The 15,334-nt window shown below is 43.4% G+C and overlaps 1 protein-coding gene across 5 annotated transcripts in view; it reads left to right on the top strand.

Annotated features, from left to right (window-relative positions):
* Positions 1-13,585: 13,585 nt before the first annotated feature.
* The window catches only part of abl2 (c-abl oncogene 2, non-receptor tyrosine kinase), a 116,943-nt gene continuing 115,194 nt past the window's right edge, over positions 13,586-15,334 (top strand). For 3 of the 5 annotated variants that reach the window (XM_078561453.1, XM_078561452.1, XM_078561446.1), the window contains exons 1-2: positions 13,720-13,848; positions 13,885-14,509. In XM_078561453.1, the coding sequence (XP_078417579.1) occupies positions 14,338-14,509 (172 nt within the window). In that variant the 5' untranslated portion in view covers positions 13,720-13,848; positions 13,885-14,337. Of the gene's footprint in view, positions 13,700-13,719; positions 14,510-15,334 lie in introns of those variants that run through there. The other 2 variants (XM_078561448.1, XM_078561447.1) reach the window with 2 other exon arrangements.

Raw genomic sequence — 15,334 nt, 5'->3', positions numbered from 1 at the left:
TTTTCTTTCTGTCCTAAATCTTGCAGCCTGTTGCCAACATTTTTCTCTCGTCTTCTTTCCTCTGGCTATTTTGATTGATGTTTCTATCCATTTTGCTCCTTATATCTCTAACTCTGTCTCACTGTGCTGGACTCTCTTCTGTCTCAAACATTCAGAGATTCATTCATACAACAGGGAAGTTGACAGGTTTACAGTCTCCGTGGAGATAAACAAACCAAAAGAACATAATTTAATGAATGACCCCAACGAAAAACCAATGGAGATTTCACCTTTTAGAACTTGTACTTTAACAATCAAACCAAAATCAACATGAAGTAAACATGAATTAACAGACAAATCACAATGCTATAAATGAATGCTATCATTTATTATGAGAGGGATTGAACATAAAAGGGTGTCATGCTTCAGTTATACAGGGCATTGGTGACACTGCATCTCAAATATGTGTGCAGTTTTGGTCTTCTTATTTAAGGAAGGATGTAAATGCATTGGAGGCGATTCAAAGGAGGTTTATTAGATTGATACTTGGAATGAGTGGGTTGTCTTATGAGGAAAGGTTGGACAGACTGGGCTTGTTTCCACTGGAGTTTAGAAGAGTGAGGGGTGATTTGAGTATACAAGATCCTGAATGGCAGTGACAAGGTGGACGTCGAAAGAATGTTTCCTCTTGTGGGTGAGTCCAGAACTAGGGGTCACTGTTTTAAAATTAGGGATCACCCTTTTAGGACAGAGATGAGGAGAAATTTTTTTCTCAGAGTGTTGTGCAACTTTAGAATCCTCTGCCTCAAAAGGTGGTAGAGGTGGGGTCATTGAATATTTTTAAGGCAGAGAGGTAGATAGATTCTTGTTAGGCAAGGGAATCAAAGGTTATCGGAGTTAGATGGGAATGTGGAAATCGAAACACAAGATCATCAGCCATGATCTTATTGAATGACGGAGCAGGCTTGAGGGGCCGAATTGTCTACTCCTGTTCTCATTTCTTATGTTCTTATGAATTAACAGACAAATCACAACCAATATTAATTATAAATTGCACAAAGATCGATCTCACAGTTTTAATAGGCAGACCACCCAGCATATATGGCACCGATTTCAGCCACAAAGTCCTTCAAAGTTCTGATCTTCCTCCTTCCTTCACAGATTTAGCCACTGATTCTCATCAGGCAGCAGCTCCACCTCAGACTAAGTTCCACGAGTACAATCTTTACCAAAATGGTGCATTTCTCCAAAACCTTCTCAGCTCTGCTTACAACAGTCTTGATGGTGTAGATCCACCAGTGTTACCTTTATCCAAATCGTCAATGACAACCCTGTGCCCTGTACAGCTGATTCTGGTCAATCAGTTCCTTTAAAGTAACCGAAACAGCAGTAGACACCTTATTTTGTCCTTATCCCCACTCCTGGATCTAGCCTTTGTGTTCCCCTTTTTCAACTGCGCCACCACCTTCTCTCTTACAAACCCAGTTGTGTGGGCCTGTTTCCGCACTGCACCCCCAGGTCACATGGGCCCATTTTCATGCCCTTTTCTTTCATATTTCTGATAATTCATTGCGCATATCATCGATAAAAGGATGACTGGCAAAGATAATAACTTTAATCTCTCGGTCCCTCGCCTTCACCTTTGTAACTCCATGGTCGATTCCGATAGTTGTCAAATATTTCGGGACAAGCCTTTTCTCACAGGACCACTTAATGATACAGTACTTCACCTGCAGTGGCTTCTTGTTCTCATTCCACTTCTGCATGGTGGTTTCCATGGTGACTGGCCACCTCTTGATGCACTAATGACAGTGCTGCCACTAGCTGGCTCGGGATTGGGTTCAGCCGCACTGAGGCCGGGTCTGAGACTTGAACAGTCTCTCCTTGTCCCAGCCCCTCAGAGGCCTGGCCACACTAACCAGGCCCAGCCACTGCCATCATGAAGTTCATCGCCTCACCTGACTCTCCTCAGGTTCCAATTGAGGAATGCAAGCCACACTCTTAACCACTGACTCTAAACAAAATGGCACTGGCTCCAGTCCCCTGAACACCTTCACAAAGATAATCTGGATAGATATATCCAAAGGAATAAAATACCAGCTAAAAGAGCATCAGGAAGATGGTAGGCAAGAACTAAATAGAGCAGCGCATGAGTCTCAAGAGACGAAGCCATGGTATTTGACCAGATGGCAAACCAAAGAGTGAACAAGACAGATGGAGAATAGTTGAGCAGTAGAGCCAGTAATCAGATGAGAAAAGCAGAGATCTGGTGGCAAGTGAAGTCAAGAGGGTCAGAAGTTGGCACCACCTTGTTGCAATGGAGGGTGCTAGTGGGGACATTAAGGGTAGCAAGCAGGACATCTCCACCTTTCAGCCCATTTCGATTCCTTCCCCCCACCCCACCCCAACTAGGGCCTTCTGCCACTAGCTTGTCCTGCTTGCTAACCTTAATCGCCCCATTAGCACATTCCTTAGATAATATCACCACCGTCAACACCCCTTTGTTCTTTTGTCTATGACATCTTTGGCAATCTCTTCTTTGCCTCCACCTATCACTGGCCCCCTATCCAGCTCTACCTGTCCCACCCCCCCTCTACCAGCTTATATTTCACCTCATTTCTCTATTTCCTTAGTTCTGATGAAGAGTTGTACGGACTCGAAACATCAACTATATTCCTCTCCGCAGATGCTGTCAGACCTGCTGAGTTTTTCCTGGTATTTTTGTTTTATGCCAGTTCAGCCTTTGGCCAACTGAGTAAAAAAGTACAGTATCTGTAGACCAGGATTTCAAACCCGAGATGAAGGTCATAGTTTATTGGGCAGCAGTGATCCCTGCACTCCTATATGCTTTGGAGACTTGGACAACCTATATCAGGTACTTCAAAGCACTGGAGAAGTACCACCTTCACAAGATTCCCCAAATCCAGTGACCAGAAAGGTGGTTAAACAGCAGCGTCCTCTCCCAAGCCAACATGTCCAGAATCAAGGCACTCATCACTCAAAACCAGCTCCATGGGGCAGGACATATCGTTTGTGTGCCTGACACCAGACTCCCGAAGCAAATGCTCTCCTCAGAACTCGGTCGTGTCAGGAGACTACAGGACAATAGAAATGCTTTAGGGATGTCCTCAAACCATCCCTGAAGATGTCAAGCATCCCCACCAACTCATGGGAGTCCCTGGTTTGTGACTGACCAAAATGCATAAGTTTCATTCATGAAGGCACCACTCACATTGAGAGACTTCATCACGAACAAACAGAGGTGAAATCAAGGCATCAAAGAGAGCACACCAACCTCCCAACAACTCATCTGCCCAACCCTCCATGCACCAGCTGCCCTGCATGTGGCAGAGTCTGCAGATCTTGCACTGGACTTATCAGCCATCTCAGAACACATCGAACCGGAGTGGAAGCAAGTCATTCTCATCCCAACAGACTGCTAAGAAGAAGAGTACCTCAGCCTGTTTGGCTAATCAAGAGACCTGTGTACAATTACTGTAAAGCTGTACCACATCAACAGTAGGGCTGATATTAAATTAATCTGGAGTAATTTGTTTCCAAATACAGGATTAATCAGTCTAAATTAGAAAAATAAAAAAAAGGTTAAAATGTGTTGGGCCAAATCTTCCTAAAAAAGCATGATGATTTCACAACGTACACTATTATTAATGGGCAAATTGGGCAACAAGTTCAGCCGAAGAAGTGCTATGCCGTGCATTGCAAATTTCCATAAACTTCTGGCCGGGTTGTTGTACAGCAGCTCACCCTCAACCTCCCTGTTATTTTTAAGCATTTTAAGGATTGGATTCATACATTAATTGTACATTAAACTCATCGCAGAAAGTTATGGCTCGAAATGAATAGTGTAAATATCCTTTTAATGGCGTGATAATTGTTGATACAATGCCAATCAATCTCTCTGACCCAGAAAGAAAGCAATTCAAACTGCTGATTCTCAATCCTGCTGATGAATTCTTCTAACAGATTTCTAAACTTCAATTTTATTTTTCCCTTTACTACTCCTGTCTTTTTTACTCCACTCTTAATCCAATATTTCTTTAATTCTCTTGCTCTCTTTGATTTGACTCAAATTCACCCATTCTAATTCACACTTCTTTTCTGACATTCCTGTTGCTTTCTCAATCCTTAAATCTCATTCATTAAAGAGATACACTATTGGTCCCAACATTCACTTAGGTCCCAAGTGCCTCGTTGCTCCCATTTTCCGCTCACTCCTCTAGCAAGTTATTGCTCAAATTCTATTCCAGCTGAAGGATGCAGGAAAATGTATAATGGTGCACATGAGCTAATCTGGAATTATATATTATTTTTCCTTGATTTTGGAGCTTGTTTTGCATTTGAAAAAGGCAAGTTGTAATCTCCACTTAACTTTCAAAGTGGGGGATTTTTTTTTCTTTTTCCAATTTTCTCTCCATTTCTTCTGAAAGTGCTGAATCTTGTTGGGGTTTCAAAAGCACTGGTTGTCACTCATGTACCATATCCAAATAGTCATCGTTCATAAGGGAGCCTGGACAGTGAGTATCAGGTATGGACCACAGCCAAGCACAATCTTGTTTTACATCTCTTTTTATTCAATCTTTAGGAGAAGTCAGGCTTTATTCCAAATGAGCACTTTACTTAAGAGCCTTCGCTGGCTCAGAAACCACTTGCTGACTCATTGATTTCATTCATTTGCTATGAATGCCTACTGCGATAAAAACCAATTAATACATTACTGGTGCAGCTAATTGCTTTAATAAAAACAAAAAACTGCAGATGCTGGAAATCCAAAACAAAAACAGAATTACCTGGAAAAACCGTGTCCGGCCCATCTCCCGCGCATCCACCCTCACGCCTTCTCCTCCCTCCCAGAAACATGATAGGATCCCCCTTGTCCTCACTTATCACCCCACCAGCCTCCGCATTCAAAGGATCATCTTCCGCCATGTCCGCCAACTCCAGCATGATGCCACCACCAAACACATCTTCCCTTCACCTCCCCAGCGGCATTCCGTAGGGATCGTTCCCTCCGGGACACCCTGGTCCACTCCTCCATCACCCCCTACTCCTCAACCCCCACCTATGGCACCTTCCCATGCCCACGCAGAAGATGCAACACCTGCCCCTTCACTTCCTCTCTCCTCACCGTCCAAGGGCCCAAACACTCCTTTCAAGTGAAGCAGCATTTCACTTGCATTTCCCCCAACTTAGTCTACTGCATTCGTTGCTCCCAATACGGTCTCCTCTACATTGGAGAGACCAAATGCAAACTGGGCGACCGCTTTGCAGAACATCTGCGGTCTGTCCGCAAGAATGACCCAAACCTCCCTGTTGCTTGCCATTTTAACACTCCACCCTGCTCTCTTGCCCACGTCTGTCCTTGGCTTGCTGCACTGTTCCAGTGAAGCTCAACGCAAACTGGAGGAACAGCAACTCATCTTCCAACTAGGCACTTTACAGCCTTCTGGACTGAATATTGAATTCAACAACTTTAGATCTTGAACTCCCTCCTCCATCCCCACCCCCTTTCCGTTTCTTCCCCCTCCCTTTTGTTTTTTCCAATAATTTATATAGATTTTTCTTTTCCCACCTATTTCCATTATTTTTAAATTTATACCTTTTATGCCCTGATAGTCTTATTTCACCCCATCCCCACTAGAGCTGTACCTTGTGTGTCCTGCCATCCATTCTTAATTAGCACATTCTCTTAGATAATATCACCACCTTCAACACCTCTCACCTCTTTAGAACCATAGAACACTACAGCACAGAAAACAGGCCATTCGGCCCTTCTAGTCTGTGCCGAAATATTATTCTGCTAGTCCCAGTGACCTGCACCTAGTCCATAACCCTCCAGACCTCTCCCATCCATGTATCTATCCAATTTATTCTTAAAACTTAAGAGTGAGCCCGCATTTACCACGTCAGATGGTAGCTCGTTCCACACTCTCACCACTCTCTGAGTGAAGAAGTTCCCCCTAAACCTTTCCCCTTTCACCCTAAAGCCATGTCCTCGCGTGTTTATTTCTCCTAATCGAAGTGGAAAGCGCCTACTCGCATTTACTCTGTCTATACCCCTCACAATTTTGTAAATTTCTATCAAATCTCCCCTCATTCTTCTACGCTCCAAGGAATAAAGTCCTAACCTGTTTAATCTTTCCCTGTAACTCAACTCCTTAAGAGCCGGCAACATCCTAGTAAATCTTCTCTGCACTCTCTCAATCTTACTGATATCCTTCCTGTAGTTAGCACACAATACTCCAAAGTTGGCCTCACCAATGTCTTATACAACCTCACCATAACATCCCAACTCCTATACTCAATACTTTGATTTATGAAGGCTAGTATGCCAAAAGCTTTCTTTACAACCTTGTCTACCTGTGACGCCACTTTCAGGGAATTATGTATCTGAACTCCCAGATCCCTTTGTTTTTCCACACTCCTCAGTGCCCTACCATTTACTGTGTATGTCCTACCTTGGTTTGACCTTCCAAAATGTAACACCTTACACTTTTCCGCATTAAATTCCATCTGCCATTTTCTGGCCCATTTTTCCAGTTAGTCCAGATCTCTGCAAGCATTGAAAGCCTTCCTCACTGTCCACAACGCTTCCAATCTTAGTGTCATCTGCAAACTTGCTGATCCATTTCATCACATTATCATCCAACCATTACCATCCATCCATTACCATCTTTGTTCTTTTGACTGTGACATCTTTTGATTATCTGCTCCTATCACTGCTTGCTTGTCCCTACAACACCCACCCCCACTTCTCTCCCCCACACCCCACCCCATCTTAAACCAGCTTATATTTCACCCCTCTCCCAATTTTACTCAGTTCTGTTGAAGGGTCATGAGGACTCGAAACGTCAACTTTATTTTTCTCCGCCGATGCTGCCTGAATTGCTGAGTTTTTCCAGGTAATTCTGTTTTTGTTTTGCAGCTAATTGCTTTGCCTGAGTACTAAATAGCTCTGTTCTTGGTTTAAAATTTAAGCAAATTGTCACTGCTTCAGCTGATCAATTCTCCTTGGTTCAAGATTCCTGTCTGATTTGCTGTCTATTCTATAACCCAGAAGTACGGAGGCTAATAGCAGGACTCCAAATGCTTCTCTGTTGAGATGTGCTAACTCATTCCAGACCAGGAACCTGATTGTTGCACCTTCTAGATCTTTATGGTTTAGTGTTACACTGCATGGTGCCTTCTTCCAAAGTGCTATCAAAGGTGACATTGACATAATTAGGTCCATTTTAGAGAAAATTTACACCCTGGTGACAATTCATTACACACCAGTAAAATGAGAAGCTGGCAAATCCCACCCCTCCCACCACAGTTCTAACTGTGTCTGTTCTGTAACACCATGATCTCTGCACCTTTTCGCTGACCATTAAGTATGGCTATATTTTTTAGTTGAACTTGAAAAACATTGTTTCTACGTGCACATGGAGAAAGAAATATACATTGCAAATATGACGGTGTCTATCAACAGTAAAAACTGACAAGCCCCACTCAATTCATTTTTCACTGCATTAAATGGAGAGCCTGATTCTAGAACCAGCTCTCAGGAGGAATAATTGGTCCACCTATAGAGGAGAACAATTTTTCTACAGGTATTACCTGGTTTCATTGAACACTAGCTAGCACTGTGATTTTACTCATCCACTATGGAGATGAGTTTTCAAGTCATGTTGAATTAAAAATGGATTAATTTGAAGTTTGGTCAGAGATATGTGTGTGCTTCATATGTGAGAATTAATGAGCAGATATGCATGATTCCTAGACGTTCAGATGCCATCAGGATGAAGCTTGATTAGTCTATTAGGTCTACTAGCTCATCTGCATTTAGTGAAAGACTTGAGAAACAGTAACCTCTCACAACAGGGTTGTGACCCCATTGAAAAGCCAGAGAATGCTACAAATGCACAGTAGTAGTGGGAGCATCATATTAAAGCTATAGGGTGGGTATTTTTATCTGAGTGATATCAGTGTCACTATTGATGATGGGACAGCCTTAACTTTAAACATGCAAGAGTGAATACTTGTAAAAATAAATGCTGTAAATGAGTGATGGAAAAGAAGAATGTATTAGCCACATGGCCGTCCTCTCTGGTTCATATGACTTACGCAGGTTGCCATTTTAACCACATTTGTCTGATGACACAAGTAGACAGCTCAAACACATTTTTTTATTTGTTCATGGGATGTAGGCATCACTAGCTAGGCCAGCATTTATTGCCCATCCCTACTACCCTAGTTCAGAGGGCATTTAAGAGTCAATCACATTGCTGGTGGTCTGGAGTCACATGTAGGCCAGACCAGGTAAGGACAGCAGATTTCCTTCCCTAAAGAACATAAGTGAACCAGATGGGTTTTTACGAAAATCAGCAATGGTTTAATGGTCATCATCAGAGTTTTAATTCCAGATTTTTTTTATTGAATTCAAATTTCACCATCTGTCGTGGTGGGATTCAAAACCAGGTCCCCAGAACATTACCCTGGGTCTCTTTAACACTAGTCCAGTGACAATACCACTATGCCACTGCCACCCCTTATAAATATAACTTTCAGACCAAAGATCTGTCTGACCTAGTGAAATTCCAGTATGAAATTATTTTGAATAATACAAATTGTCCTCCTGAGGCACTGTTTAAGTATAAAAATTCTGTCCGTCTGAGTCACAAGATAATCAATGGCTGAAGGCCATTTGGTACGTCTAAATTCAGCCATCAGAAAGACGCTAAAGTGCGCCCAACCCCAATTGCTCTATTTGTTTCTTAAATATTTTCTATGTTTCGCCTCCACTAATCTGCTTGAAAGTGCATTTTGTGCGTTGATCACACAATTCTTGATCTCAGATTTTGTCAGGAAGATATAATAATTCTCATAATGTTATTGGAATTTATTGTAAAATAGTGGTATCTGTGTCTGTATGTGTCTGTGTATGAGACTTAATTGGATTAAAGGCAGCTGGTCTGAAGGCTTTGATGTCTGAGAAGAGAAGCTGGGGTTGAAATGGAGGTAAAGTGACCATTTACTTATTTAAATAAACCAGGCTAGATTGTTTTCAAAAGAGGGAGTGAAATATTACACCTAGGCAGGTGGAGTTCAGAAAGCGTTTATTTTCCTCAAGGATTACTGATAAAACTGAGTACTATGAGAGATTTTTATTATCAGAAAGATAAAGTCCAAAGGCATAGTGAAACATTGGGAATTTGCAAAAGGGAAAATATGTATAAAGGAGCAAAGGCTGTGTGCAAGGGTAGGCATTTTAAATCTAATAAGTGTGAAAAGGCTTCAGCATCTATGCCTCAAGCTGCTGTCTTCAAAGAACTGAGGTTAAGAAAACTCACTTTGAATTCGACTGGTTCAGGGTATTGTGTGTTACTTTGCCTGGGTCTTTTAAAATTTATGTGTCTTACTGTTGCCTTAACGAAAGTGTAACTGGGAGTTAAATTAACTAGGGGATTTAGAAGTTATTATAGTAGTAATTTGTAGACATATGTATGTGGTTAAAAATCATTTTTCTTGTTAATAAATGTTTAATCTTTGTTTTGTAGAAATCTATAAGACTTGGTGGTCTTTTTACTACTGAATTCAAAGCACGCATTTCGAAATTTATACAACTTGCAAAACAAGTTGTGGTAGTTGCTTCAAGTTTCCCTTTGAGATTTGAATTCAGCATTTACCATCAGCTGTGCCATAACAATTCACATTTTACTAGGTTCCCCCCTTCTCAAATTCATGGAATTCAGTTTAAACAAATATTCCATTCCCTTAACTATCTTATACGCCTCCATTTAGTAACATCTAGTCACTTCCTTTCTTGGCTTAAAGAGCTCCAATTTCTCCAGTGAAAGATTTGAGAAACAACCTGAGCTTTTTAAAACTTAGAATCAGTTTTGTTTCTTAGTCTCCAGTGCCTAAATGTCTTGCTGTATCTCAGCGACTACTGGTCACAATATTCAAAATGAAGCCTAACCAGATTATACTACAGTTTAGTTATGATTTACAGTCTGTTTTGTTTAACATCCTATTGCTTTTTATACAATGAGACAGCTCAGAAGGACGCCACTTGGCGCAATGTGCCTGTGGCAGCTCTTTGAAGGAGCTGTCCAATTAGTCCCACACCCCTGCTCTTTCCACATCGCCCTGCATTGTTTTTCTTTTTCAAGCATTTATCCAATTCCCTTTTGAAAGTTATTATTGAACCTGCTTCCACCACCCTTTCAGACATTGGATTCCAGATTTTCTTTGTCATTTTAAAAACCTTAAACTCTATTCTTCTCCACTGAAAACAACCTCTAGTTTTTTGATAAAGACAAAATACTGTGGATGCTAGAAATCTGAAATAAAAACAGAAAATGCTGGAAAAAACTTAGCAGGTCTGGCAGCATCTGTGGGGAGAGAAACAGAGTAAATGTCTTGAGTCTGTATGACTCTTCTTCAAAGCTAAAGAGAGGTAGAAATGTGATGGGTTTTATACTGTTGAAGGCGGTGGGGGGTGGGGTGGCGCAGGTGCAGCAAAATAGGTCAGGTTTAGGTGGGAGCTCAGGAGAGATTTGACAATGATGTCATGGTCACCCACTCTGCGTTTAGTCTCCCCACAGTAGAGACCATATTGTGAGCAATGAATACAGTCGACTAAATTGAGTGAGGTGCAAGTGAATTGTTGCTTCACCTGAAAGGAGTGTTTGGGGCCTTGGGCAGTGAGGAAAGAGGAGGTAAATGGGCAGGTGTTACACCTTCTGTGATTGCATTGAAAGGTGCTGAGAGAAGGGGATGAGGTTTTAGGGATGATTGAGGAATGGACCAGGGTGTCACGGAGGGAATAGTCCCTACAGAATGCTGACTGGGGAGGCGTGGGGAAGATGTGTTTGGTGGTAGCATCATGCTGGAGTTAGCGGAAATGGCGGAGTATGATCTTTGAATGCGGAGGCTGGTGGGGTGAAAAGTGATGACAAGAGGAACCTAACACATTCTGGGAGGGACAGGAAGAAGTGAGGGCAGGAGTATGGGGAATGGGTCAAGGCAGGAGTATGGGGAATGGGTCGGCCACGGTTGAGGGCCCCGTCAACCACAGTTGGGGGCGGGGGGGGGGGAGGGGAGGTGGTGGTGGTGAACATCGGCTCACTTGCACCTCATTTGATTCACATGACCTCATTAAATTTAGTCTACTGTATTCGCTGCAGACATGGGTGACTGCTTTGTGGAACACCTCCACCCAGTCCGCAATCATGACCCTGACCTTCCTCTTGCTTGCCAGTTCAATTCACCATCTTGCTTTCATGCCCGCATTTCCTTCCTTGGCCTGCTGCAACGTTCCAGTGAAGCCCAATGCAAACTGGAGGAAGGACACCTCACCTTCCGATTAGGCACTTTGCAGCCTTCCGGACTTAACATTGAGTTCAACAGCTTCAGACCATGAACTCTGTCCTCCATTTTAATCTCTCTTTAATGTTTTTCCCAACCCCCCCACCCACAAGGCCATCTGTACCTTGTTCTTATGTTTTGCTTTCACAGAGCACTGACCCTTATTCCGCTATTAACACATTCTGCTATCTGACCTTTATGCCGTTATTAGCACCATCTTTAGTCCTTAATACTACCGTTAATACTCCCTTTGTCTTGTGTCCATGACAACTTTGTTAAATCTCTCCTGAGTTCCCACCTATTCCTGACTTTCTATTTTGTTCCAACTGTCCAACCCCACCTCTCTCCTCAACAGTATAAAATCCATCACGTTTCTACCCCTCTTCAGCTCTGGAGTCACATAGACTCGAAACGTTCACTGTTCCTCTCTCCACAGATGCTGCCAGACCTGCTGAGTTTTTCCAGCCTTTTCTGTTTTTACTCTAGTTTTTTGAGCTTAACTAAAAGGCCCCAAGAACAGGTAAGAATGTCTCAGGTGTGCCCAAGGGGACTTCCGAACCCCTCTCCTGTTCCAGCCTAGTTAACATTATTATTGCTGAGCATTGGTTGGGTTTTGGGTTTCACCTGCACCTCCACGGCTCTGAGTTAAACTAAGAACTTTTTACATAGAGTTATACAGCACAGAAACAAGCCCTTCAGCCCATCGTGTCCATGCCGGCCATCAAACACCTATATATTCAAAACCCATTTTCCAGCACTTGGCCCGTAGCCCTGTACACTATGGCATTTCAAGTGCTCATCTAAATACTTCTTAAATGTTGTGAGGAACACACTGCCCCTACCACCCCCTCAGGCAGTGTGTTCCAGATTCCAACCACCCTCTGGGTTTAAAAGTTTTTCCTCAAATCTCCTCTAAACCTTCTGCCACTTACCTTAAATCTATGCCTCCTGATTATTGACACCTCCGCTAATGGGAAAAGTTTCTTCCTATCTACCCTATCTATGCCCATCATAATTTTGTACACCTCAGCCTTCTCTATTCTAAGGAAAACAACCCTAGCCTATCCAGTCTCTCTTCATGGCTGAAATGCTCCAGTCCAGGCAACATCCTGGTGAATCTCCTCTGCACCCTCTCCCGTGCAATCATATCCTTCCTATAGTGTGGCGACCAGAACTGCACGACCAGCCGCAACCTAACTAGTGTTTTATACGTTTTTCTTTACGTTCTTTGCCAAAATGTATTCTGAAAATATTGGCACATTATGTTGTATAAGTTTCCACAGTCCAATTAGGGTGTCATTAATTAGAAAAGCCAATTAAAGGGATGACGTCTTGCAAATTATATCTAGCATTACTACTTTTGGATTGCTAGAAACTATTTTGAAAGAGGAATCAGATTAATAATGATGTTCTGGTGATTTCATCAATTTTGTGCATAGCTTTGACTTTACAATATTACACTTGTTGATAACCTCCCTCACAAAACTAAATGAAGCCAGGCCAGCCGAAAAATAGAAAATGCTGAAAATACTCAGCAGGTCTGGCAGCATCTATGGAGAGAGAAAGGATCATGAAGAGTCACCGACCTGAAATATTAACTATTTCTCTCCCCAGAAATGCATTTTCTGTTTTTATTTCAGAGCTAGCATCAGCAGTATTTTACTCTTGGCCCCAGGCTTGATCATTGTTTATCTCACTAATCAGCTCACTCAAAGCATCATTCAAGGCACTTCATTGTTGTCTTATCCATCTAAAAACTATGCCGGGGCAGAATGTACCTTCTGGCTGCTTTTGCCACGATTGCAGTTGATGATCCCCTTTTCTCGATATAGTAACGGTTACTAGATTTCCGATTTTCTTTTTGCAAAGTTCTGCCAAATATCTTTGAGCTGTAATAAGGTGATACATGAAAACAAATCTTTCATTTCATCGGCAAATGATTAACTTTCATTATAGTGTTTCATCTGCGAAGGACGGAGTGCAAAGTGTTGGGAACTAATTTGCTGCGGAATATTGTGAATTTTTCACAGGTGCAATAAATCGGAATAAACTCATCTGAGGCCTCATTAATCTAACTGCAAATCCTTCCCATACCCAACGCTTCAAACTGAAATTTAGAGTTATCCAGGTCACAGATTCCGTAACACGACGATATCATCTTTTCAGAGGAGTGCTCTGTCCTTTCAAAATCAGAAATAACCATTCATATAGTTAACTAAATTGATAAATTGCCACGTGGTAGCGTCGGTGGAAGATTGACTCGAAACAGGAACAGCAGAGGAGCGGCTTGGAGGACCATCTCGGAGGACCAGGGCAGGGGAAAAGCTTGGAGGACCGACTCGGAGGACCAGTGGCAGAGGGGAGAATTGGAGGACCAGTGGCAGTGGAGAGTCTTGGAGGACCAGCTCGGAGGACCAGTGGCAAGTGGTGAGCCTTGGAGGACCATCTCGGAGGACCAGTGGCAAGTGGAGAGCCTTGGAGGACCATCTCGGAGGACCAGTGGCAGAGTCTTGGAGGACCATCTCGGAGGACCAGTGGCAGTGGGGAGTCTTGGAGGACCAATGGCGGTGAAGTGGCTTGGAGGACCATCTTGGAGGACTGTGAAGAGAGCGCCTCGTTGTGGTTCGGGGCACAGGCGGTTGCAGCGGGACGGGGGCGGTTACGGAGTCGGGGGGAAGTGAGCGGCCGCTGTGTGACTAGCTCCCCTCCCCTCTGCCGCGGTCTCGACGGGGACAGCGCTTTGCGTTAGCGTTAAGGAGACAATAACGCCCGACCCCCCTCCCTCCCCTCTCAACACCGAGGGAAGGGGCCCGGGATCCGGGACCTGGTGGCGACCCGACCTGTGAGTCTTTATCGGGAGGAGGGGTTGCCGGCAAAGAGCGACACAATAACCCCGCGGAGCAGCTGGAGAGGACAGCGAGGGAGGATGTAAAAGAAACGGCTCCGAAAGAGCGGGATTCGGGGCGGACGCTCTTGGAAAAGCCGGGGATGGGGCAGCAGCAGGCCCGTGTCGGCGGGGCTGCTGGTGTTGGTGCGGTTGGGGAGACAGTCCAGCCGGGCAGGGGGAGGGTTGGCACAACGAGGCCCGGACACGGGGGAAGGCGGCGAGACACGGCAGCCAGGGGCAGTGAGGCCGCCTGTAATATCTTCACTCACCACGGTAGGTTTGCAATTGTTAATTTAAAGGGGCATATCCAACTATCTTTAATTATAGAAAAAATATAGGCAAACCCATTCCCCATTGTTTATATTCCATGACATTCTCCCTTCACTATTTGTCGTTTCGTGGGAAACAATAACAACCCGCAGTAATGTTACTCTGGCTCGCTTCAATTGGTGATTACAGTAAAGATATTCCAAATGACCGTAATGAATGGAGCTATACGAATTTATTTTCTTTCTCATCTAAACGCTTTTGATCCCGCCTTTGGGCAGTCATTAATTTCATCTGGGTTTGTTATTGGGACACATGCAAATCAGTGTGACTGGCTGACGTGTGAAACACAATTCAAGGCTCAATGAACGGCTTAAATTGTGGTCCAGGTAGTCCTGTATCATTTTCAATATTATATGGTGGCCTTCACACACATCTGTGTCTTCACTAAGAGTGCCCATTTCCACCTTGTAGCAATGTTACACTCAGTCCCTGCATCAGCTTATACGCTGCTGAAACCATCATCCATGCCATTGTTATTTCTAGACTTGACGATTCCAATGCATTCCTGGCTAGCCCCTCATGTTCTGTTCTCTGTAAACTGCTGCCTGTGTCCTAACTTGCACCAAGTCCCATTGATCCATTGTCCCATGCTTGCTGACTGACATTAGCTCCTAATTAAACAACACCTCAATTATACAATTCTCATCCTTGTTTTCAAATGCCTCCACGACTATATAATTTGCAACCCCATGACCCTCTGAGGTATCTGCACTCTACTTCTGACTTGTTGAATATCTCCAATTTTTAATAGCTCCACCATTGATTGCC

This window comes from Cetorhinus maximus, chromosome 17 (genome assembly GCF_964194155.1).
Source record: "Cetorhinus maximus chromosome 17, sCetMax3.hap1.1, whole genome shotgun sequence".
NCBI lineage: Eukaryota > Metazoa > Chordata > Chondrichthyes > Lamniformes > Cetorhinidae > Cetorhinus > Cetorhinus maximus.
Note: the sequence above shows the minus strand (reverse complement) of the source record. Positions and strands in the feature narration are given on the sequence as shown.